The sequence below is a fragment of the Bufo bufo genome, chromosome 2, assembly GCF_905171765.1.
Source record: "Bufo bufo chromosome 2, aBufBuf1.1, whole genome shotgun sequence".
Lineage (NCBI taxonomy): Eukaryota > Metazoa > Chordata > Amphibia > Anura > Bufonidae > Bufo > Bufo bufo.
The window spans coordinates 466,644,049-466,669,420 of record NC_053390.1 but is presented as its reverse complement, the minus strand read 5'-3'; the positions used below and the strand labels follow the sequence as shown (position 1 = coordinate 466,669,420).

General features: G+C 47.2%; 1 protein-coding gene across 1 annotated transcript in view; it reads right to left on the bottom strand.

The window, feature by feature from the left end:
• LOC120990928 (calcium and integrin-binding family member 3-like) overlaps window positions 1–25,372 on the bottom strand; it is a 131,222-nt gene that overhangs the window by 19,232 nt on the left and 86,618 nt on the right. Inside the window, exon 5 of the mRNA XM_040419819.1 lies at window positions 5,177–5,324. Coding sequence (XP_040275753.1) covers window positions 5,177–5,324 — 148 coding nt within the window. The remainder of the gene's footprint in view (window positions 1–5,176; window positions 5,325–25,372) is intronic.

Genomic DNA, 25,372 nt, shown 5'->3' with positions numbered 1-25,372 from the left:
AGTTAATAATCCTTGCTTAGCCCTTGCAAGTTGTTAGGTGGTGGCTGGCTCCACACCTACCTCTAGGGAGTGTATAGTCAGTTTAGACTAGAGTTCAGAGAGGAAGGAAGCAGTGACCTATGCTCCCTCTTCTTAGGCCCAAAAAAACTACAGAGTAACAGATCTCTGCAAAAAGAGAGAGAAGACAGAAAGAGATGGAGAGAGAATGAGGAGAACTTGGAATCAGCATAGGAGTCAGTAAGGTAATCTACTGTACCCTACTGCTGTGAAGCACACAGTTAAAACACCTTTTACACCTGGACACGTGCTGGCCAGACATGCCTTCAAAACCCTGTATTCTGCAGTAGATAATACAGCCATTATGGCCAAGGTATTGTTGCCAGCCATATATTTTACTGAGAGAGAATTTAGCATAGTTTAACATAGTGAACAAAAAGGGCCGTGACTCCCATTCTTGCCTAAATCCATATATCGCTTACCGGGAGAGAATTGCACTGTGAACAGTTAGTACTGTGTTTTTGTATAGTTGGATGTACTAAAACTCCCATTTGGCACTACAGTGAAGAGATGTTTATTATTTTACCTCTGGCCTGGTTTTCTGACTGCTACACCTTACACTGGAAATTGCACTCTACACACCCTGCCTTGCACCCATTCAAACATCTAAGATCAAGGGCACAACAGCTACCAACAGACAGGAGCCCTAGAATCAGGGTGTGCAACAAGGTTAGAAAGGTTGCTCCCTCTTTTCAATGCACGGCCCTAGGGAGCAACGGTGTGAGGACACCCACCGTGATTGACTGACAGCCAGAGCCACTGGCCAGCATTAAAGGGAACCTGTCACCGGGATTTTGTGTATAGAGCGGAGGACATGGGTTGCTAGATGGCCGCTAGCACATCAGCAATACCCAGTCCCAATAGCTCTGTGTGCTTTTATTGTGCAAAAAGATGATTTGATACATATGCAAATTAACCTGAGATGAGTCCTGTAGGTGAGAGGAGTCAGGGACAGGACTCATCTCAGGTTAATTTGCATATGTATCAAATAGTTTTTTTTACACAATAAAAGCACACAGAGCTATGGGGACTGGGTATTGCGGATGTGCTGGCAGCCATCTAGCAACCCATGTCCTCAGCTCTATATGCAAAATCCCGGTGACAGGTTCCCTTTAAGATCCTGAAATCATTTCTGGTATTCCTTTTTCTTGTATTTGATATGAGAGATTACATGACCTCTCATCATGTCCTTAGGTGCAAGCCATCTACTGCTCACAAATGATTTATATTGTCACCAGCATATTGGGACCAATTTGTAGACAAATGGTTACAAAAATACTCTGAAGTGGACTGATGCCAGAAATTGACTGATGTTTCTCCTATTTACACTATAGTTTTTTAATGTGAGCACAATGAGGGGCTCTCTTTTTTGCAGTGTCAGAAAAATGGAGCGTGGTTTTGTAGTCACATGAAGTGTACTCTGTATGGAAAATAAATTCTGGGCCAGTATGAGTAAATATACTCATACTGAACCCAAGACACATTCAAAGGAACCTAACTTATATTACTGCAAATTGTATTCCATGAAAACATTTTCTCCATGATTTGTTCCTAGTGATATGCCGACAATGTGTGAGATGGTCTAACCCCTTTAATTATAGATATCTAAAAACAGTGGTCTGTGGCTAGCAAAATTCTTCCCTCAAAATGACAAAGTAGGCACAGCAGAGTCCAAGGGCCTGGCAAAGTCTGTGGATGCCAAATTTCCACCAAAACTGTAAACCTAATCCCTTATTCACAGATCAGTGTTTTGGCCAGTGATTTCCATCAGTGATTGTGAGCCAAAACCAGGACTGGAGCCTCCACAGACATAAGGTATAAGGGAAAGATCTGCACCTGTTCTGTGTTTAAAGCTGCACCTGGTTTTGGCTCAAAATCACTGACATGTGAATGAGGCATAAGTCTGGCCTAAATCTGGATGCTTAAAAAATAGGGGGGAATTAATAATTTCCTGCATTTTGTGTGTCATTTTTAAGTCTGTCTTTTAGTTGTGCTGACGTGCCTATTTTATGAAATTGTGCACAGTAGTAATGAATTTAGTGTATGTGCGAATTGGTCTCTGTTATTTAAAATACACTGGGGGTTGTGACTGCAAAAGTCACACATAATACACACATCTAAACACAAGTGGCAAAGTGTGGCATAGGTGGGTTAACGTCACAGGTTATTGCACAAAAAATTTGCACCAAAACACTATATATCCACCATAAAAGAGTCGCACTAAGGCCTCTTTCACACGACCGTTGTGTGCATCCGCGGCCGTTGTTCCGTTTTTTGTTTTTTTTCGCGGACCCATTGACTTTCAATGGGTCCGTGGAATACTCGGAAAAGGCACCGTTTGTCATCCTTGACCGTGATCCGTGGTTTGAGTCCGTGAAAAAAATATGACCTGTCCTATTTTTTTCACGCCCAACGGTTCACGGACCCATTCAAGTCAATGGGTCCGGGAAAGAACACGGATGCACACAAGATTGGCATCCGTGGCCGTAGGTTAGTTTTTATACAGACGGATCCGAAGATCCGTCTGCATAAAAGCTTTTTCTGAGATGAGTTTTCACTTAGTGAAAACTCAAATCCGACAGTATATTCTAACACAGAGGCGTTCCCATGGTGATGGGGACGCCTCTGGTTAGAATATACTAACAGAACTGTGTACATGACTGCCCCCTGCTGCCTGGCAGGTGCTGCCAGGCAGCAGGGGGCAGCCCCCCCCTGTAGTTAACACATTTGTGGCCAGTGGGCCCCCCCTCCCCTGTAGTTAACTCATTGGTGGCCAGTGGGCCCCCCCCTGTAGTTAACTCATTGGTGGCCAGTGGGGCCGGCCCCCCTCCCTCCCCCTCCTAATTAAAATCTCCCCCCTATCATTGGTGGCAGTGGAGTGTACCGATCAGAGTCCCAGTTTAAACGCTGGGGCTCCGATCGGTAACCATGGCAACCAGGACGCTACTGCAGTCCCGGTTGCCATGGTTACTTAGCAATTTGTAGAACCATTATACTTTCCTGCGAGCTGCGATCTCTGCGTCCGGCCGGGAGCTCCTCCTACTGGTAAGTGACAGGTCCGGCCGGGAGCTCCTCCTACTGGTAAGTGACATGACCTGTCACTTACCAGTAGGAGGAGCTCCCGGCCGGACCTGTCACTTACCAGTAGGAGGAGCTCCCGGCCGGACGCAGAGATCGCAGCTCGCAGGTAAGTATAATGGTTCTACAAATTGCTAAGTAACCATGGCAACCGCGACTGCAGTAGCGTCCTGGTTGCCATGGTTACCGATCGGAGCCCCAGCGTTTAAACTGGGACTCCGATCGGTACACTCCGCTGCCACCAATGATAGGGGGGAGATTTTAATTAGGAGGGGGAGGGAGGGGAGAAGGCCCACTGGCCACCAACGAGTTAACTACAGGGGAGGGAGGGGGGGGCCCACTGGCCACCAACGAGTTAACTACAGGGGAGGGAGGGGGGCCGGCCGCACTGGCCACCAATGAGTTAACTACAGGGGAGGGGGGGGGGCCCACTGGCCACAAATGTGTTAACTACAGGGGGGGGGCTGCCCCCTGCTGCCTGGCAGCACCTGCCAGGCAGCAGGGGGCAGTCATGTACACAGTTCCATTAGTATATTCTAACCTGAAGCGTCCCCATCACCATGGGAACGCCTCTGTGTTAGAATATACTGTCGGATATGAGTTTCACGATGTAACTCAAATCCGACAGTATATTCTAACATAGAGGCGTTCCCATGGTGATGGGGACGCTTCAAGTTAAAATATACCATCGGATTGGAGAAAACTCAGATCCGATGGTATATTAACTCCTGACTTTACATTGAAAGTCAATTGGGACGGATCCGTTTGAAATTGCACCATATTGTGTCAACACGTCAAACGGATCCGTCCCCATTGACTTGCATTGTAATTCAGGACGGATCCGTTTGGCTCCGCACGGCCAGGCGGACACCAAAACGACTTTTTTTTCATGTCCGTGGATCCTCCAAAAATCAAGGAAGACCCACAGACGAAAAAACGGTCACGGAAAAACGGGACCCCGTTTTGCGGACCGTGAAAATATACTGTCGTGTGCAATAAGCCTAAGATTGATAAGTGACCCCCACAGTTTTTAGAAAGTAGTGTCAACATAGTGCACTCCAAAATCCCAAACATCCTTCTCAAGAAGCCCATACCCTGTGCTGCCTACAATAACCAAGTTGTCCTGCTTCTAAAGGTAAAAAAAAAAAAGACATTAAAGGGAACCGGTCATCATCTTTATTCTGCCGTTAGTATGGGCAGCATAAAGTAGAGACAGGTGAGTTGATTTCAGCGGTCTGTCATTTAAAAGTTAAAAGTAAGTGGTTGCCGAGAACCAACATCACAATCATTGTAGACTAGGCCTAGAAAAGAGTCCCGGCCACCTGAGAAGAGTCATGGATATTCATGAATTCCTGCTCTATCTGCCCACCTGCTGATGATTGACAGGCTTCTACCTAGTTTTCTCCCTTTCCCTCTAGAAGAGAACTGCCAGTCATCAGCGGATGGGTGAGAGTGCAGGAGATTGTGAATAACCATGACTCTTCTCAAGTAGATTTGACTCTTTCCAAGGCCTGTGCTGCAATGATTATAATGCTGGTTCTCAGCAACCTCTTACTTTTAGCTCATGAGTGACACCACTGAAATTAGCATTTCTGTCACTATTTTATGCTGCCCTCAATGTATACTGAAAATATTGGTTCAAAATACTACTATACCAAAAAAACTAACTGGAGAGCCAAAAAATAATAAAATTAGACACTGCCTCCCATTTCACTAGGCCACTGTAAAAAAAACAGGGCAAGTCTAGGTCTACCCCCTTTCCAAATAAGATCGGTAAGAAGAGTGTCTAATGTCTTAAATGTCTTTAAAGGAATCTATTCCGGACTATTAGCACAGAAAATGAGAGGAAGAACGTTAAGATGGATGTACTGCCTAACATCTCGTGAACACCTAATCAGGTGACCTAAGGATCAATAATCCTGAAGAGGGTGTGTAGAGAGCGGGGGCCAGAGCAAGACATTATGTTAATCAACGGAAAAATAGAAAATGTAGAGCAAGAATATAAATATTTGACTTACCCTCGACCATGAATAAAACTTACCATATATTTTGAATGCATAGTAAGCTTTAAGATCACGAGGAGCCATTTCACTGAGTACTGAAAACATGTCTAAAAAATCATCCAAAGTCATGTTTCCATCCCCATCTTCAGAAAACACTTCAGCTATTCTTTGTCGGAAGGGATTATCCTGAAACAGATTTAATTGGTTATCTCGCAAAATCAATATTAAACCATAGATAATTAATATGCAAATCATATTTCCCCATGAAGAATGTTGACGGGCACTGCATATGTGCATGTTGTAAACAGCACTGTGATTATGCCCCCATCTGCTGGCTAAGTGTGTTCTTTCTATTGGATGTGCACAGAAAAGTGTTTGCTGAAGAGAAACTGCTTCTGGAGACAGATCCAGCCATAGTCTGCTAGGATGTGGATGTGTTAGGTATTAGTCATAAAGGTACTCCACCTCAGAGCATAGATAGGGCCACAGATCAACTGAGCATTGCAGTGTCTGACTGCTTCCGTGTGTGGGAGCTAGGAAGTGCAAGTCAGCTACTCCTGTTCCAGTCTCTCCCTCGCTACTGCGATGCCCAGATGCTCTATGCCTTTAGATGGTTCACTCTTATGAATAGTACCTCACACTTCCACTTACTAGCTAACTAAAATGCAAAAGTATGACTGGATCTGTCTCCAGCAGCAGCCTTTCCCCAGCACACACTTTGGGGGTCATTTATTATACTGAAATAAGAGTATTTCAGGCGCAGATGGCAGCGCAACGGTTAGTTGCACCTCTACTTGCGACTTCTCCCCACTCATGCCAAGTCTAAAATTGTGGGCATGACATGGGCGGGGGCGGGCTAGTAGGCCCGTCTGATTCATTATTTTCTACGCCTGTTTTAGGAATGGAAAATGGTCTACATGTAAGACAGCTGTCATACATTTAGAACTGGTGCTGGATGCGCCGCAGTTATGGAGAGGTCTGCACCTCTTCATAAATTCGGCGGATTCTCCATCAGCTTTTGGGTTTTATTAAGACCAGCATCTAAAACACTGGTCTTAATAAATGCCCCTTTCTCTCTGTCTGCATAGTATTGACATAAGGTCTGCAGGGTACTTCTATTTATGATCTCATGAGTACTCAGGACAGATAAAAAAAATCTCCTTATGAAAACAGAGAACTCGTTCAAGCTTGTTGCCCCATGCGAGATTGCATTGACTGTAGTAACCGCCAAGCTTGTTGCCTCAACTGTGATCAGTAAAAGCTGTTGCCAGGTAATCAGTATTAAAGTCTTGGAAAACCCTTTTAAAGGCATGTGTAGAGCACAGACTGATAACATGCAAGAAGCATATCCCTTATGGTTAAGATTAGAAATGAGCAAAGTTTTAAAAAATTTGATTCGGTCACTTCGTCAAATTTTTCCTAAAAAATCATTTGTCATGAAGCATGTTAAATCAGGTCTATCCTGGCCTGCAGTTAAACTTTAGGGAGAATGTATCGTGGTGTACATCACTGTGCAGTGCAGCAACATGCACAGCTGGTCCATTCTGGTAGCAAAACAGTTAGGGCTCATGCACACGACTGTATGTATTTTGCGGGCCGTAAAACACGGATCCACAAAAAAATGTGGATGATGTCCGTGTCCATTCCGTATTTTGTTAAACGGAACAGCTTGCCCCTATTAGAACAGTCCTATCCTTGTCCGTAATGCAGACAATATTAGAAAAAGTTAAATTTTTTTGCGGAATGGACATACGGAAATAGAATGCACATGGAGTAACTTCCATTTTTTTTTGAAGACCCATTGAAAAGAATGGTTCCGCATACAGTCCGCAAGAAAACAAAAAATAAACTGTCCGTCACAGGCAGGTAACATATGGATGCACGCATCACCTGGCAGGCCACCAACATTCCTAGCTGACCCCTAGCTAAACAAAAAAAATAAAAATAAGGACATGGAGGCAGCGCCAATAAAGTAGTGGAGAAAAACAGTTTTTTTTAATCCATGTTATGGCAGTGCAAACACATGCGTTTGAATCCTTTCTGTTAGGCCTCATGCACACGACCATGGTGTGTTTTGCGGTCCGCAAATCGCGGATCCGCAAAACACGGATGGTGTCAGTACGCGTTTCGCAATTTATGGAACGGCACGGACAGCCTTCAATATAAATGCCTATTCTTGTCCGCAAAGCGCGGACAAGAATAGGACATTTTATATTTTTTTAGCGGGGCCATGGAACGGAGCAACGGAGGCGGACAGCACACGGAGTGCTGTCCGCATCTTTTGCGGCCCCATTGAAGTGTCCAAACAACGGCCGTGTGCATGAGGCCTTAGATGTAGAATGAATGGTTCACACTTCACTTATTTGGTCAATTATTGTCAGCCCAAAGCAGGTGCGGGTGAAACCCCCCCAAAAAAAGGGACAGATCTATTTATGATACCTAATCCGAGAGAAGGCTTGGCTCTTAAATTTACCTCTCAATAAGTGATGGAAATAACTGACCAAATAACAGTGTGAACTCCGCCTTACAGGTCAATGTTAGCATCAGGTCTAATTCATCAGCGTGGACTTAACCGTGCAGTGCCCCAAAATTCAAGTAGCGGCCCCATGCCAGTGGGGAGGGTGTCAGCAGTAAATATTTGCATGTAGGTCCAGCAAATAATATAACCCTTAAAATTCATATATTTAATTTAAATCCTTTAAAATCGAAAAGTCAATAAACAAAAAGGACGGCAATCACTGAGGGCCCACTCAGATAAGTCCACAGTAAGCACCTTTAAGGTACCAGGGGATGTAGGGAGACTGTCCATGTTGTCTCTCCCTGGTCTATTCCTCAGCCCAGGGACGACCCCTGATGGTGGGCAGGGGCGGGATGGGCCGGGGGGCAGGGAGGCAATTGCCCCCCAGGCCGCTCTAAAAAAAATGGCCGCTGGGCCGTCTTTAACAAATAATATATATATATATATTTTTTTATTCCTAAGGGCCACACCGCCGATCACCACAGGCAGCGCGGCCCTGGATGTAATTGCGGCGGGCAGCAGTGGCGGCGGGCAGTAGGAGATGAGCGCTTCCATTGTGGAAGCGCTCATCTCCATATTCATCTGTATTGCAGTCCTCAGGACAGCGATACAGATGCCTGTGCTATGGGGCAGGGGAGGGAGAGGCGTGTCCCTCCCCTGTTCTTCTGATAGGCCGTAGGCACTAATGCCTGCAGCCTATCAGAGGCCGGCTCAGGCAGCCGATGACGTCATTATCATCGCGCTATGGGGGGGCTGTCACTATGGCTATGGGGGAGCTGGCACTTTGGGGGAGCTGGCACTATGGGGGAGCTGGCACTATGGCTATGGGGGGAGCTGGCACTATGGCTATGGGGGGAGCTGGCACTATAGGGGGCTGGCACTATGGGGGGGCTGGCACTATGGGAGGGAGCTGGCACTATGGGGGGGACTGGCACTATGGGGGCACTTCTTACTGGCACATTATGGGGGGGGCACCATGAGGGAGAGGAGCACTATGGGGCTATCTGGGGGCTCTAAAGGGGCTTTTTTAATTATTGGCGCATTATGGGGGGCACTATAGGGGAGAGCGGCACTATGGGGCATCTGGTGTCACTATAGGGGCATTATTTGGGGGCACTATGGGGAAGTGGGGGCTCTAAAGGGGCCTTTTTTATTGGCACATTATGGGGCCACTATGGCATTTGGTGGCACTAAGGGGGCATTTTTTACTAGCACATTATGGGAGGCACTATATGGGAGAGTGGCACTATGGGGCATTATTTGGGGGCACTATGGGGAAGCGGAGCACTATTGGGGCATATGGTGGCACTAAGAAGGGGCATTTTTTACTGGCACATTGTGGGGGACACTATGGGGAAGGGGGAGAGGAGCACTATGAGGGCATTTACTGGGGCACCATATAGGGGTATTTAATACTGGCATACATTATGGGTGCATTTTTATTTTTTCTTTGTGGGGGGAGCTGTCACTATGTACTGTCATATTATAGGGGGAATTATTACTACTAGGTGGTATTATGGGTAGCATTAGTACTACTGGGGGGCTATGAGGAACATGATTACTAGTATGGGCACTATAGGGGCATTATTACTACTAAGTGTGCTCTGGCAGAGAATTATTTCTATTGGTGGGATTTTGGGGAGCACTGTTACTTTGGGGGCACCCTGGCATAGTATCAGCTTAGCACAATTATTTTTGGGGGACATTATCTTTATACTATTAGTTATTTTTTAGAGCACTGTGTGCCAACAATTGTTGAAGGGGGCACTATCTGTGTGGTAGTAGTATTCTCAGGGGTACTGTTTCTGCGGTATAGTATTGGGGGCACAGCAGGCACAGTATTGGGGGCACTATCTGTGTGGTAGCAGTATTTCCAAGGGGACTGTTTCTGCAGTATAGTATTGGGGGTGGCAGGAAAGGGTGTTCAGAAGATGTGAAGATGATGGAAATGTGGGAAACTAATGTCTGTTTCTCAATCTCTGCAGAGACGGGAGATGGCAGAAAAATCATCATGGCGGTCTGGTCTGAATGGAGAAGATAAAGAAAGAGAACGTCTACAACAAAGGTGACATCACTGGATTTAAGAGGTATGTGGCGCTATGTAGGACAGGAGATGCTCCGGCTCCTCCCCTGCCATTTGCAGAAGAAGGATTCAGAGCTGGGTGAGGACGGCGAAAGGGGGCAGCAGGCCACGGGTGGGTGGCAGATGGTGGGGGGAACCACAAGCCCCGAGCAGTATCTGGGGAGGGAGGAGAGCGGAGAAGCTTCCTGGCTGTAGCCTGCTGTTTATTGTATAATGTGAAGCAGGCAGTGCAGCCAGGACAGGTCTCCCCTCTCCGTATGATGTGTAGAGACAGGCCTCAACTATAGAATTTCAGCTGTACAGTGTTTGTTGGGAGTGGCTTATTATATGTAGGAGAGGCTTTTAATAATGGGTGGGGCTAAAATGGGACACTTGACTGGATTTGCCCCCCAGGACTAAGGCTGCCAGCCCTCCCCTGATGGTGGGGACTCCCTGTCCTCGAACCTGGGCTATTCCAGCCCTCACACAACCCTAGTAGGGTGGTATTAGAGGGTAAGAAAATATATGATAACCTAGATAGGTGCTTAAAGATGGACAGTTGATATACATACAAAAATCAACACATACACCCTACCCTATCATATAGGGCCTATTGGTGGGCTGTGTATACACCGCTAGTGCTGAAGTAATACAGATACCTAGGTACACAGTACACCATCAGATATACGTCATTCAAAATACCCTGACGCGTTTGCCCCACTTTATGGGATTATCGGGGGGGTCAGTAGGATTTGGGTGACGGATATCAGTATGGATAGTGAGATATCCATAGTTATATATATGATACCCAGAAGATAGAGAAGGGGACCATTTGTCAGTGGCTGGAGGGGATCTCAATCACTCGGACTCAGTACAGACAGTTTAGTTAGAACACCAGGACCGTTGTATAGTTTAGCCGGAGTTCATTGCAGGCATCAGTGGAAGAGAAATATGTGGTAGAGGACAAATCATATCCTATACAAAGCCTCCACCAATGCCCAAAACAGTAGAATAGAACTCACAGTCTCGGTACATTCACTTCAAACATCATAGGTCCAGTGGTTAATGAGTAGCTTCAATGAGCATAGATGACCCATACTGCAGAGAACAAATGCTCATGATCAACAATCGCGGTCATGTTAGTAAAGACAAAAGGGAAGTGAATTCCCCAACTTACAGTCTGTTGTCCGTCTCAGGATCCGATCGTCTCAAGCTCCTCATTCAGCCCATCCCTGTGTTCACCAGGTGTCCCCTATTTATATGCTCACCACATTCAAATTTACCACCATGCATCGATGAGACGCGACTACGTCATTTCCGCGGTTCTGTCACTTCTGGTCATCAGATGTATTCATTTCCGGCCGGTGGAATGCAACTCGTGCAGTTCCGGTCACATGCTTCTGGCCGGTGGAACGCACTGGAACGCAGTCAAGTGATCGGATCAAGAAGGTTTTAATGCCATCTAAGACATATAACGGAAGTACAGGATGCCACAATTCGCTACATAGTACTCTCTGTCCGCATGTTCGCCAACCTCCTATATAGGTCAGACCTCTAGGGGCCCAGAGTGTATAAGGACAAATGTCTGATCGCAATTAACCCAATAGGGTGAGGCATATAGATGCCCAATTAGAGCATCCAAGGATGATTACATAACTATGGGTAGAAGGATACATGGTGGGAAAGAGACTAAAATATATTGATGAGATGTGGTGATTTTTGAAACCTTCACCACATACCATCCAAAACAGGCTAGAAATTATATAAAGGATGTTTATATTATCCAACGAAAACATCATATTCATTGGTCGCGTCGCGTCTCATCGATGCATGGTGGTAAATTTGAATGTGGTGAGCATATAAATAGGGGGCACCTGGTGAACACAGGGATGGGCTGAATGAGGAGCTTGGGACGATCGGATCCTGAGACAGACAACAGACTGTAAGTTGGGGAATTCACTTATCTTTTGTCTTTACTAACATGACCGCGATTGTTGATCATGAGCATTTGTTCTCTGCAGTATGGGTCATCTATGCTCATTGAAGCTACTCATTAACCACTGGATCTATGATGTTTGAAGTGAATGTACAGAGACTGAGTTCTATTCTACTGTTTTGGGCATTGGTGGAGGCTTTGTACAGGATATGATTGGTCCTCTACCACATATTTTTCTTCCACAGACGCCTGCAATGAACTTCGGCTAAACTATACAATGGTCCTGGTGTTCTAACTAAACTGTCTGTACTGAGTCCGAGTGATTGAGATCCCCTCCAGCCACTGACAAATGGTCCCCTTCTCTATCTTCTGGGTATCATATATATAACTATGGATATCTCACTAGAGATGTTGCAAACATAAAATTTTCCGTTCGCGAACGGCGAACGCGAATTTTTTCAAATGTTCGCGAACGGGCGAACCGCCATTGACTTCAATAGGCAGGCGAATTTTAAAACCCACAGGGACTCTTTCTAGCCACAGTAGTGATGGAAAAGTTGTTTCAAGGGGACTAACACCTGGACTGTGGCATGCCGGAGGGGGATCCATGGCAAAACTCCCATGGAAAATTACATAGTTGACGTAGAGTTGGGTTTTATCCATAAAGGGCATAAATCACCTAACAATCCTAATTTTTTTAACAACGTGGTTTAAAACATCCAGTGTGTGTATACGATCAGGTATAATGTTGTATCGATCAGGTAGTGTAAGGGTTACGCCCGCTTCACAGACATTGACAGACCAAACTCCCCTTTTAATGCACCGCAAACAGTCCATTTGCCCAACCGCAAACTCCCCATTTGCACAAGGTTGGATACCAAGCTAGCCATGTCCCGTTGATGTCATTGAAGGTTTCTTCCTCCACCCAGCCACGTACAACACCAAGGGTCCCCGAAAGGTGAATTGAATTGATTTTTCGAATGGGGAGATAGTTAAAAAAACGCTGGCTCCCTCCCCTTTGTTTTAATCCACGGTCACTGCGTCTGCGCCGTGCAATTTACTGTCACACCCGATATGAGTGGTATTTTCTGTAGTACTATTCTCATCAGTTTAATCCCTGTTACGTCCCCAATCTGGGGTCCATTTATTGAATTGATTTTTCGAACGGGGAGATGGTTAAAAAAAAGCTGGCTCCCTCCCCTTTGTTTGAATCCACGGTCACTGCGTCTGTGCCGTGCAATTTACTGTCACACCCGATATGAGTGGTATTTTCTGTAGTACTATTCTCATCAGTTTAATCACTGTTACGTTCCCAATCTGGGGTCCATTTATTGAATTGATTTTTCGAACGGGGAGATGGTTAAAAAAACGCTGGCTCCCTCCCCTTTGTTTTAATCCACGGTCACTGCGTCTGCGCCGTGCAATTTACTGTCACACCCGATATGAGTGGTATTTTCTGTAGTACTATTCTCATCAGTTTAATCCCTGTTACGTCCCATATCAGGGATTGCCTTTTGTGAAAAAAAATTTAGGCCGGGTACCTTCGACTGCCTTCACAGTGACAGACCAAACTCTGATACACCAAACTGAATTGATTTTAGGAACCGGGAGATGGAAAAAGCAGCTTGGTCGGTCCTCTTACTCCCAAGTTGGGGCACTGCACGTGCACAGAGCAATGTGCTGTGACACCCTATATGAGTGGTGTCTTAACTAGTACTATTCCTATCAGTTTAATCCCTGTTACGTCCCCTATCTGGGGACGTGTGTCGAATTGATTAACCATTGTCGAATTAACCATTACGACATCCTGAAATAATTTAGTTCTGAGCTCTGTACTTGCTTTGTATTGGAATTGATGGGGATTTTTTAAATTGTCTGCATTATTTCTAATAAATTATTAAGAGATTTTATTAAGATTTTTTATTTTATGTATTAAAAACCCATAAAACCCCAAAAAAAAGAAAAAAAAAGAAAATTAATGTTTTTCCTATGAAAAATTATCCAGCCGATCGCTTTTGGTCTGATCATAATGAAGCAACGGCCTTATCATCTGGGGTGTGGCATCATTGCCAACACACTCATAGAGGTGATGATCGCTTCATTGTGATACGCAAGCCCCTTCACCACGACAAGGTAACGATCACGAAGGGGAATTGACACATGTATGTGCCTTTTTTTTTGTTTTGTTTTTGCAGCCACAGCGCAGCACCAGAGGCCAGAAAAATTAGGCTTGTACACATGCCTGAAAAATAATGGTATTGTTGCAGCCACTGTTGTAGCAGTGGCCGGAAAAATTGATGTTTTCCAGGCCGAAAGGTGACTAAAACATTGCGGCTTGAACCCTAGTTGGTGGCGGAGAATTCACGAAAGTCATCCGGTATGCAGACATTAAATACAGCAGCGTGGGGACCATTTTGAGGCCAAGGCATGTCATCAGGCCTTTTGCTAGTCAAACGTATCCCCCACTGTCAGTCCCTTCGGGATCCATGCCTCATTCATCTTAATGAAGGTGAGGTAATCAACACTTTTTTGACGAGGCGACTTCTCTTGTCAGTGACAATGCCTCCTGCTGCACTGAAGGTCCTTTCTGACTGGACACTTGAAGCGGGGCAGGCCAGAAGTTCTATTGCAAACTGGGATAGCTTAGGCCACAGGTCAAGCCTACACACCCAGTAGTCAAGGGGTTCATCGCTCCTCAGAGTGTCGATATCTGCAGTTAAGGCGAGGTAGTCTGCTACCTGTCGGTCGAGTCGTTCTCTAAGGCTGGATCCCAAAGGGCTGTGGCGATGTGTAGGACTGAAAAAGCTCTGCATGTCCTCCATCAACAACACGTCTGTAAAGCGTCCTATCCTTGCCGGCGTGGTCATGGGAGGAGGAGGATTACTTTCACCTCTTCCCCTGTTAGATTCCCGTTGTGCTGTGACATCCCCCTTATAAGCTGTGTAAAGCATATTTTTTCGTTCGGTTTTGAACTGCTGCATCCTTTCCGACTTTCGGTAATTTGGTAACATTTCCGCCACTTTCTGCTTATACCGGGGGTCTAGTAGCGTGGCCACCCAGTACAGGTCGTTCTCCTTCATCCTTTTTATACGAGGGTCCCTCAACAGACATGACAGCATGAAAGACCCCATTTGCTCAAGGTTGGATGCCAAGCTACTCATTTCCCGTTCCTCATCCTCACTGATGTCATTGACGGTCTGTTGTTCCCCCCAGTCACGTACAACACCACGGGTCCCAGATAGGTGACAGCAACGAGCACCCTGGGATGCCAGCTGTGGTTGGTCTTCCTCCTCCTCAAAGCCACATTCCTCCTCTGACTCCTCCTCCTCATACTCCTCTTCCAGCGTTGCCGCAGGTCAGGCAAGCGATGATGACAAGGCTGTTTCTGGTGGTGATGGTGACCACAACTCTTCCTCTTCCTCTTCACGCTCATCTACAGCCTGATCCAGCACTCTTCTCAGGGCACGCTCCAGGAAGAAAACAAATGGGATGAGGTCGCTGATGGTGCCTTCGGTGCGACTGACTAGGTTTGTCACCTCCTCAAAAGGACGCATGAGCCTACAGGCATTGCGCATGAGCGTCCAGTAACATTGCATAAACATTCCCAGCTCCGCAGAGGCTGTCCTAGAACCCCGGTCATACAAATACTCGTTGACGGCTTTTTCTTGTTGGAGCAGGCGGTCGAACATTAGGAGTGTTGAATTCCAACGTGTCGGGCTGTCGCAAATCAAGCGTATCACTGGCATGTTGTTTCGCCGCTGGATATCTGAAAAGTGCGCCATGGCCGTGTAGGAACGCCTGAAATGGCCATACACCTTCCTGGTCTGCTTGAGGACGTCCTGTAAGCCTGGGTACTTAGACACAAAGCGTTGTACGATGAGATTCAACACATGTGCCCAAATTCAATGCCGCCAACAAATTGCTTCCATTGTCACACACCACTTTGCCAATCTCCAGTTGGTGTGGGGTCAGCCACTGATCCACCTGTGTGTTCAGGGCGGACAGGAGTGTTGGTCCGGTGTGGCTCTCTGCTTTAAGGCAAGTCAACCCCAAGAAAGCGTGACACTTCCGTATCCGGGATGTGGAATAGCCCCTGGGGAGCTGGGGGGATTCAGTTGATGTGCAGCCAGACGCCGCAGCAGAAGAGGACTCAGCCGAGGAGGTTATCGAAGAGGATAGAGTAGGAGAAGTAGAGGAGGTGGCAGTAGGCCTGCCTGCAAGTCGTGGCGGTGTCACCAACTTCGCTGCAGAGCCACGCATTCCATGCTTGTCAGCCGTCAGCAGGTTGACCCAATGCGCAGTGTAGGTGATATACCTGCCCTGACCGTGCTTTGTAGACCAGGTATCAGTGGTCAGATGGACCCTTGCCCCAACACTGTATGCCAGAGATGCCATGACTTCCTTTTCAATTTCAGAGTAGAGGTGTGGGATTGCCTTTTTTGAAAAAACAATTCGTCCGGGTACCTTCCACTGTGGTGTCCCAATAGCGACAAATTTTTTGAAGGCCTCAGACTCCATTAGCTGGTTTGATAAAAGCTGGCGGGCTAAGAGTTCCGTCAAGGCAGCTGTCAGACGCCGGGCAAGGGGGTGACTTTGTGACATTGGCTTCTTACGCTCAAACATGTCCTTGACAGACACCTGACTGTGGGCAGATGAGCAGGAACTGCTCAAGGCGAGAGACGGAGTGGCGGATGGTTGAGAGGGGGCAAGGAGGACAACAGTGGTTGACGTGGCTGAAGATGCTGGACCAGGAGGAGGATGGCGGCTTTGAGTTTGTGTGCTGCTTGTGTAGTGTACGGGAACTGTAATACCCGTCACTACCAAAATGTCACTTGGTGTGCTGTCGTCCCTCCTTAATTATGGAGAAGTTGGTATATGTCAGTTTTATAAAATGTCATGTAATGTAATGTTATGTATTTCCCTGTTACTGTGAAACTTGCATGTACAGGCCTGCAGGGGTGTCATTCCAGCTTCTAGTCGCTAGAGGGAGCTAGGGAGCCTTAGTTTATATAAGGCCCAGACAGGGAAGTGCAAGGCAGACGGAGTCTAGTGTCTGTAATCTACAGTTGGAGATTAGACAATGTCTGAGACAAGTCCAGGCCTGAAGCCTGCTGTCCAGGAGAAGATTCCCTCCTGAATTCCCATATGCAGAAACAGGAATATGTTAGCTCAAGAGCCTGAGGAAGTTTCCAGAAGCTGAGAGAGACAGAGGCAAAGATCAGGAAAGCCAGAGGTACTCAGAATAACAGAGGAGGTACTTATAGAAGCCATAGCCAAGGATATAAAGCCAGAATTAGGTTAATGGGCCTTGGTGAAGAATTGCTGTATTCCAGGATCAGACAGAATTAGAGTGCAAGCTCCTGTGCTGCAAGTCCTGTGTTCAACACTCTGTAATTACCCTGCTATAACTGAATTGCCTGCATCGACCGAATTGCAAAATCGACTGTATGCTTAGGAACTGCATTTCCAATATTGTCTCTGCTTGAAAACTACTAAAGTTGGAGTTCTGTTTTAAGACTACGTTTCCTCAATTTATTCCTGCATCCGCAAACGGCGTGCCACCGTTTACTTGGCACTGGCGTCACGAACTATTTCTACCTATACCTGCCCTTGCAGAGAGTCAGCTGTACCAGGTTAGTGTATATTGCACTACATCACCCAGAAACACCTACTACACACAACTTGAGTACGCTGCACCTCTCTTTTGGCGTCACGAACAGGATACGCACGCTTTCTAGTGCAAGAAGCGTGAACTTTGTGCCTTATACCGTTGCCCTGTGACCAAAGTGACAATTTGCCTGTTTTATTCAAGTGGACTTTGTGGACTGAAAATCGTACCCAAAGTGTACCCAAAACTTCTAAAAAGCGCTGTGCAATATTGCGCTATACAGAGGAAGAAAATCGCCGCATTGGAGTGTGGTTTTGTGGACTTTTTACAATCCTGCTTGCTGTCAGTGAATAGACAGCGTTTATACCCAAAGATGGCTGCTGGGCTTGCTGAATTTACTGCTGCGTCACCTTCATCCCGAAAAGGCGGGAAAAATTGGCGCCTTTCTGAGGAAAAAGCGGGAAGCAGGTCAAGGTCAGGCGCCACGGCTTATCTGGATATTTGCATGTCTGCCAGCATGGACACCGCCTTCCATATACTGGAATACCTGGGGGGCGGCTCCCCAGTGCAATGGGAGGAGCTGGCTACTCTAATTGACGCGACCCTATCGCTCTCCTCAGAAGGATCGAGCATGTTGGATTGTGAACAGAGCGTTGCTGCAATGTCCGCACCTGAAATTGCAAAGATGTCTAATGTTGGTGTAGAGCCAGAGGAGGCTCCACCGGCCTACGCTCCGGGACCGGAGCAACCCGCCTGCCGCCCAAGGGAGAAAGAACCCGAGCCCTGCTATGGCTCGTGGAGGGACTTTTTCCAACCATCTTTTAAATGGTCCTCCCTGATGGCGGAGATCCGAGAGGCCGCTATCAAGCGGAATACAAAGACCAAAATCATCTATGAGGAACTAACCAAGACCATACATGAGAAGCATACGCACACCCAACCCCGCCTGGAAAGGAGAAAGGGAGTGGTGCTGTCATTTGACAAATCCCGTGGCTACGGGTTCATACAGGACTATCTAACTGGCAGAGACCTCTATGCTAATCGAAAGTCTGTCAAAAGAGACTACCTCCCTTCGTACCAGCACAGCCTCCGCGAGGGAGAGGAAGTGGAGTACACCCCTGCCGAGAGCCTACGAGGCCCTTATGCGACTGCTGTGACCCGTCCCAAGCGTGCATCGGAGGACTGGGAGGCAGAAGAAGGAGAAGACTACTCTGGCTGCGAGCGGGAACCGGAACGCTCTCCAGAGCCGGCCCATCACGCCTTTCAGGAGCGGAGCTCCTTCATTGGGCCAAACGTCTTCTGGCAGCCAACCGTGTTGGAAAAATGGGTGAGCCCCTATCCTTCCCCCGAGCTGCCTCGTCGGGAGAAGACAATATCGGAGCTGGAGCAGTTAAAAGGACTTAGTGCTACCTTTCAGAACATCCGGATGGGACGGAGACCAGACGCATCGCCAGAACCTGCAGAGGCCGAGTCCGCGCCATCGGTGACTGTACCTGCGCCGGCGGCGCCAGCAGAGGACAGCGACTCCGACACAGAGAGCATCGGTGAGCAGATCGTCCGGCTGGAGGAGAAGTTGCGGGAGTTGCGCAAGACATACACCGCCAGGATCCAGACACCGCCGAGGAAGGATGAGGTAAGGGTGCCTGTCACCACCCGTAGACCGCCTTCTGTTGCCACCGCTCCGTCAGTGCCCCAGACCGGACCCGCGATTGCCGTAAACTGCTGCACCCAGAGCACCGGACCGCTTGCTGCGGCGGTGCCAAACCCGTCACACCCTGCAGTGATCATGCCAGGGCCGGCACGGTCCATCAGAGGGTTCACCCCTAGGCCTATGGGGCCAATACCTATTAGGGGCCCCTTTACCTTACAGCTGCCCCCTGATACAGTTATGTGGGCACATCCTCCTGTAGAGGACTACTACAGACGGTACTTGCCAGCGGAGCCAAGTGATTACAATATTTCACTGTGAATCAGCCTGCTAGGCCTTTGATTGATTTAATCAGAAGTGATGTTAACCCTTTCAGGACAGGAGTCCTATGTTTCTGGTCCTTTGTTGCGGCTGCCAGTTTGTCCACGGCTCAGTGGTAGGTGTTGACCACTGAAATCACAAAGTCAGCAAGGCCACGTTTGTTTCCAGGACCTCCTGCCTGCTTTTGTTACCCCACGCCAAGTTGTGCCTGTTCCTTTAGTTGCACCTTTTACCCTTCACCCCCTTTTCAGGTTGATCAGGGGTATTACAGCACTTGTCTTTGCTGTCCGTTTATTGTGCAACTTCATACTAAGGAACCGTGCCCGGAGACAGACTCAAAAGTACCTGAGCCTCTGAGATTCTTATTCTTTTAAAAGTAATGTGCCCAGAGATGGACTCCACCGCATGAGAGCCTCTGTGATTAATAAGAAATAACCTGGGTACGGACTCATGTTTGTTATTTGAGCCTCCAAGAACTTTTATACCGTTTTCTACTGTTTTATCATGGACTTATTCATTGTCATGGACTATCCTGGTTATAATGTTACGCTGTGCCAGGTCAGCGCCCCCGTTCCATTCACTATCCTGAGAGAAGAGAACGACGCCCCTTGTCACTACCCTTCACTTTTGCCAATTGGACCTGATGTAAATGTAAATGCAGATGAATTACATGTATGTATGCCTGCATGTCTCTATTTTCTATTTCAGGTAGAGATTCCAGTTGGGCGACCCATGATGGAGTACGAGGTCGTACTCAGCTTAAAGCAGTGGGGTATGTAGTGTACGGGAACTGTAATACCCGTCACTACCAAAGTGTCACTTGGTGTGCTGTCGTCCCTCCTTAATTATGGAGAAGTTGGTATATGTCAGTTTTATAAAATGTCATGTAATGTAATGTTATGTATTTCCCTGTTACTGTGAAACTTGCATGTACAGGCCTGCAGGGGTGTCATTCCAGCTTCTAGTCGCTAGAGGGAGCTAGGGAGCCCTAGTTTATATAAGGCCCAGACAGGGAAGTGCAAGGCAGACGGAGTCTAGTGTCTGTAATCTACAGTTGGAGATTAGACAATGTCTGAGACAAGTCCAGGCCTGAAGCCTGCTGTCCAGGAGAAGATTCCCTCCTGAATTCCCATATGCAGAAACAGGAATATGTTAGCTCAAGAGCCTGAGGAAGTTTCCAGAAGCTGAGAGAGACAGAGGCAAAGATCAGGAAAGCCAGAGGTACTCAGAATAACAGAGGAGGTACTTATAGAAGCCATAGCCAAGGATATAAAGCCAGAATTAGGTTAATGGGCCTTGGTGAAGAATTGCTGTATTCCAGGATCAGACAGAATTAGAGTGCAAGCTCCTGTGCTGCAAGTCCTGTGTTCAACACTCTGTAATTACCCTGCTATAACTGAATTGCCTGCATCGACCGAATTGCAAAATCGACTGTATGCTTAGGAACTGCATTTCCAATATTGTCTCTGCTTGAAAACTACTAAAGTTGGAGTTCTGTTTTAAGACTACGTTTCCTCAATTTATTCCTGCATCCGCAAACGGCGTGCCACCGTTTACTTGGCACTGGCGTCACAAACTATTTCTACCTATACCTGCCCTTGCAGAGAGTCAGCTGTACCAGGTTAGTGTATATTGCACTACATCACCCAGAAACACCTACTACACACAACTTGAGTACGCTGCACTTGTACTCATGTGTTGATCCCATAGGCGTTTGTGATGTGCAATCATGTGCCTTCGCAAAGCAGTTGTACCGAGGTGGGTGTTGGACTTCCCACGACTCAGTTTCTTTTGGCACAGGTTGCAAATGGCATTGCTGTTATCAGAGGCAGACACACACAAAAAATGCCACACTGCTGAGCTTTGCAATGACGGCATTCTGGTGGTGGCAACAGCATGCGTTGATTGGCGTGCTGTCTACCTGACCCCGGGTGCCGATACATGCTGTCTGACTGTGCCACTAGCTCCTTGCGATGACCTCCCCCTGCTTCCAACTCGTCTCCTCCTTCTCTCTGTCTCCCCTTCTGAACTTTCCCCCTCTTCTTCTTCTCTTCGAGCAGGCACCCACGTGGCATCCACAGACACATCGTCATCATCAACCACTTCACTTGTATCTGACACCTCAGCAAAGGAAGCAGCAGCGGGTACAACATCATCATCATTATCATCATCACACTGTACGTCCATGTGTGTAATCCTGCCTGACTGAGACATATCCCTGTTATCTACATCCTCTGGCAATAATGGTTGCGCATCACTAATTTCATCCAACTGATGTGTAAATAACTCCTCTGACGGATCAAGTGAAGCGGCTGTGGTGGTAGTGGTGGTGGTGGCGGCGGGCGGGAGAGTGTTAACTTGAGAGCAGGTGACCGAAGCTGAGCTGGAGGATGGTGCGTCAAGGTTCTTAGTGGAAGCTGTTGAAGATTGGGTGTCCTGTGTAAGCCAGTCAACTATTTTCTCAGAATTTTTCGGGTTCAGGGTACGTGGCCTCTGAACACTGGGCATTATTCCAGGGCCAGTGGAAATCACAGTACCACGACCACGACAGCCACTGCGGGGTGGCCTGCCTCTGCCTGTCATTTTTTTTTAGATAAGTGGTACTATGCGTGCAAGGTACTGTGCCACCCTATATAAGTGGTGGGCAGTGGACACAGTACAGTCTGTGAGCCTGCAGCCTCTCGCTGTCTGGCAACTGCGATTATATCACAGAGAACAAATGAATTGGCTTTTTTTTATCTGCCAGGTATTGTGAGTGTGACACCCTGTAACAGTATGAGTGGTGGCCTGGCCAGTGGACACAGTACAGTCTGTGAGCCTGCAGCCTCTCACTGTCTGGCAACTGCGATTATATCACAGAGAACAAATTATTTATTGTCTTGTTATGTTATATTATTATTTATGTGACTTCATGCTCTGCCATCCATATAAAAACACTTTAAATATGTATTTAATACTATTCCAGATAACATGACCACTGATGAAGGTCCACCGTGACCGAAACGTCTGGTCAGAAATAATCTGTTATTCCTTAATTTACCACAGGCATATGGATGATGCAGAAAAATGAAAAAATAAAAAATACATTTGAATTGCAAAACTGCCAGACTGAGTGCCTCAAATTCTTATCACTTGGATTCGGCCTAATAAGCCCTTGATCGGCACGGGTGATACTACTTGAATAGAGTGCGGTTCCTCACTTTTCTACAGGTATTGTGAGTGTGACACCCTGTAACGGTATGAGTGGTGGCCTGGCCAGTGGACACAGTACAGTCTGTGAGTGTAACGGTCGCGTACACACACACACACAGGGGAGAAGGGAAGTGACCACTGCGCTCCACCCTTACCCCTGGCCCTGCCTACTTGCCTCGCGAGTCCTAATGACAGGGGACAACTGGACGGCAATCCCTAACTTGGAATAAGTGCAGGGATGACAGACAGACAAACAACAGGACGTGAACGGACCGAGTCAATACCAGGAAAGCTACAAAGTACAAAGGATTAAGCAAAGAATGGTCAGGAGAAGCCGGGGTCAAATACCAGGAGAGCAGAGAAGTACAAGAGGAGTCCTAAGAGAGTAGTCAGGTGGGAGCCGAGGTCACAATACCAGGATGGATGCGCAGTACAGGAGGATCAGGCAAAAGGATGGTCAAGGAACAGGATCAGGTAAGTATTCAGCAGTCCAACAAATAGCCAGGAACCTAGAAATTAACAGGCAACTGTAGCCAGCAGGCTGCCTGTATTTATAGTGGGGAGTGAGGGTCATGTGACGTGGCCAGCGTCACATGACCGACAGACCAACCAGTCGAGCACCGAGTGATCAGCTCGGCGCTCAAGACAGACTTAGGAGCAGGGAGCCACCCAGCTAGTAAAGCCGCCCTGGGAATGAGGTCAAACACAGATCCTCATTCCCAAAGCTAAGCAACAGGTCTGCGGGCAATGGGGGACCGAGTGCACCTTCGGAACCCCGTGACAGTACCCCCCCTTTTATGAGGGGCCACCGGACCCAAGACTTCAGGCGATGGCTTTTCAGGGTGTTCTAAATGAAATTTACGAACAAGTCTAGGAGCATAAACCTCCCTGGCAGGTACCCAAGATCTCTCTTCAGGTCCATACCCCTTCCAGTGAATCAGGTACTGCAAGGAATTACGCACCTTCCGGACAGCCACTATTTTAGACACCACATACTCGACAGCATCATTAACAAGAACCGGCGGAGGCGAGGCTTTTGATGGTACTACCGGTTCAAAATATTTTTTAAGCAGAGATTTATGGAACACATTATGAATGTGGAATGACTCGGGCAGCTCCAACCTAAAAGATACCGGGTTAATCACTTCCGTGATCTTATATGGTCCAATAAAACGAGGAGCAAATTTTTTAGAAGTTACCTTGAGAGATAGATTCTTGGAGGACAACCATACTTTATCCCCAACCTGAAAGTTTACCCCCCTTGAACGTCTCCTATCGGCCTTGAGTTTCTGAGAACATTGAGCCTTTTCTAGGTTCGATTGAACCCGGGCCCAAACTGTGCACAGTTCGGAGGAGAGTTTATCCGCTTCAGGGTTAGAGGAGGAGACGGACGACCCAGAATGAAAACGGGGATGAAAACCATGGTTACAAAAGAAAGGGGAGACCCCAGCGGAAGAATTGACACGGTTATTCAAAGCAAATTCAGCCAATGGAAGAAATTTCACCCATAATTGCTGGTCATCAGCAACATACGACCTCAAGAATTGTTCGACAGACTGATTAAGGCGTTCAGTCTGCCCATTACTCTCAGGGTGGTAGGCAGAGGAAAAAGACAATGAAATTTTACATTTTTGACAGAAGGCCCTCCAGAATTTGGACACAAACTGCACACCCCTGTCAGAAACAATATTTTCCGGGATACCATGCAATCGAACAATTTCTTTCACAAAAATAGACGCCAGGGTTTTGGCATTCGGGAGTTTAGACAGGGGAATGAAATGGACCATCTTGCTAAACCTATCCACCACTACCCACACTACAGTCTTACCCTCCGCCGGCGGTAGGTCAGTTATAAAGTCCATCGAGATATGGGACCAGGGTCTACTGGGAATGGGTAGGGGTCGTAGGTTACCAGCAGGGCGAGTCGTAGGTGTCTTGGACCTGGCACAAACCTCACAGGCTGACACATAGGACTTGACATCCCTAGTTAGAGTGGGCCACCAATAAGATCTAGAAACCAGATCCTTAGTGCCCTCAACACCCGGATGTCCACAAAAGGCAGAATCGTGACACTCACCCAACAGCTGGAGACGAAATTGTACGGGAACAAACAACTTATCTGTTGGGGTGGATACCGGTTCCAGATGTTGTAATGCGAGCCGAGATATCCTGGGTAAGAGCTGCTAAGAAGATTTTTGCTGGTAGGATGGATTCAGGTGGTACCTCAGTAGGTTGAAAAGCCTGGAAGCTCCGAGATAATGCGTCCGCCTTCACATTTTTACTTCCCGGCCTGAACGTGATGGAAAAATCAAAACGAGTAAAAAACAGAGCCCATCTGGCTTGACGGGGATTCAACCTCTTAGCAGACTCGAGAAACATAAGGTTTTTATGGTCAGTGACAACAGTTACACAATGCCTTGCCCCCTCCAGAAAATGCCTTCACTCCTCAAATGCCCATTTAATGGCCAGCAGCTCCCTATTCCCTATGTCGTAGTTTCTCTCCGTGGGAGAGAATTTCCTGGAGAAGAAGGCACATGGTCTCAGATTAGTGAGGCTAGCAGGACCTTGTGAAAGGACTGCTCCTGCGCCGTCCTCGGACGCATCCACCTCCACAATAAAAGGTTTCTCCTGATCAGGCTGGATCAGAATGGGAGCGCTACTGAATGCCTTTTTTAATTTTTCAAATGAAGAAATGGCCTCAGTAGACCAATTCTCCAAATCCGCCCCTTTCTTAGTAAGGTCGGTCAACGGTTTAGCAATTACGGAAAAATTCATAATAAATTTACGATAGTAATTGGCGAAACCTAAGAACCGTTGTAAGGCCTTTAAGGCTGAAGGTCTTACCCATTCCTTAATTGCTAGTACCTTACCAGGATCCATCTTGAAGGCGTGAGGAGTCAGAACATGCCCTAGAAACAGAATCTCCTGCACACCAAAGACACTTCTCTT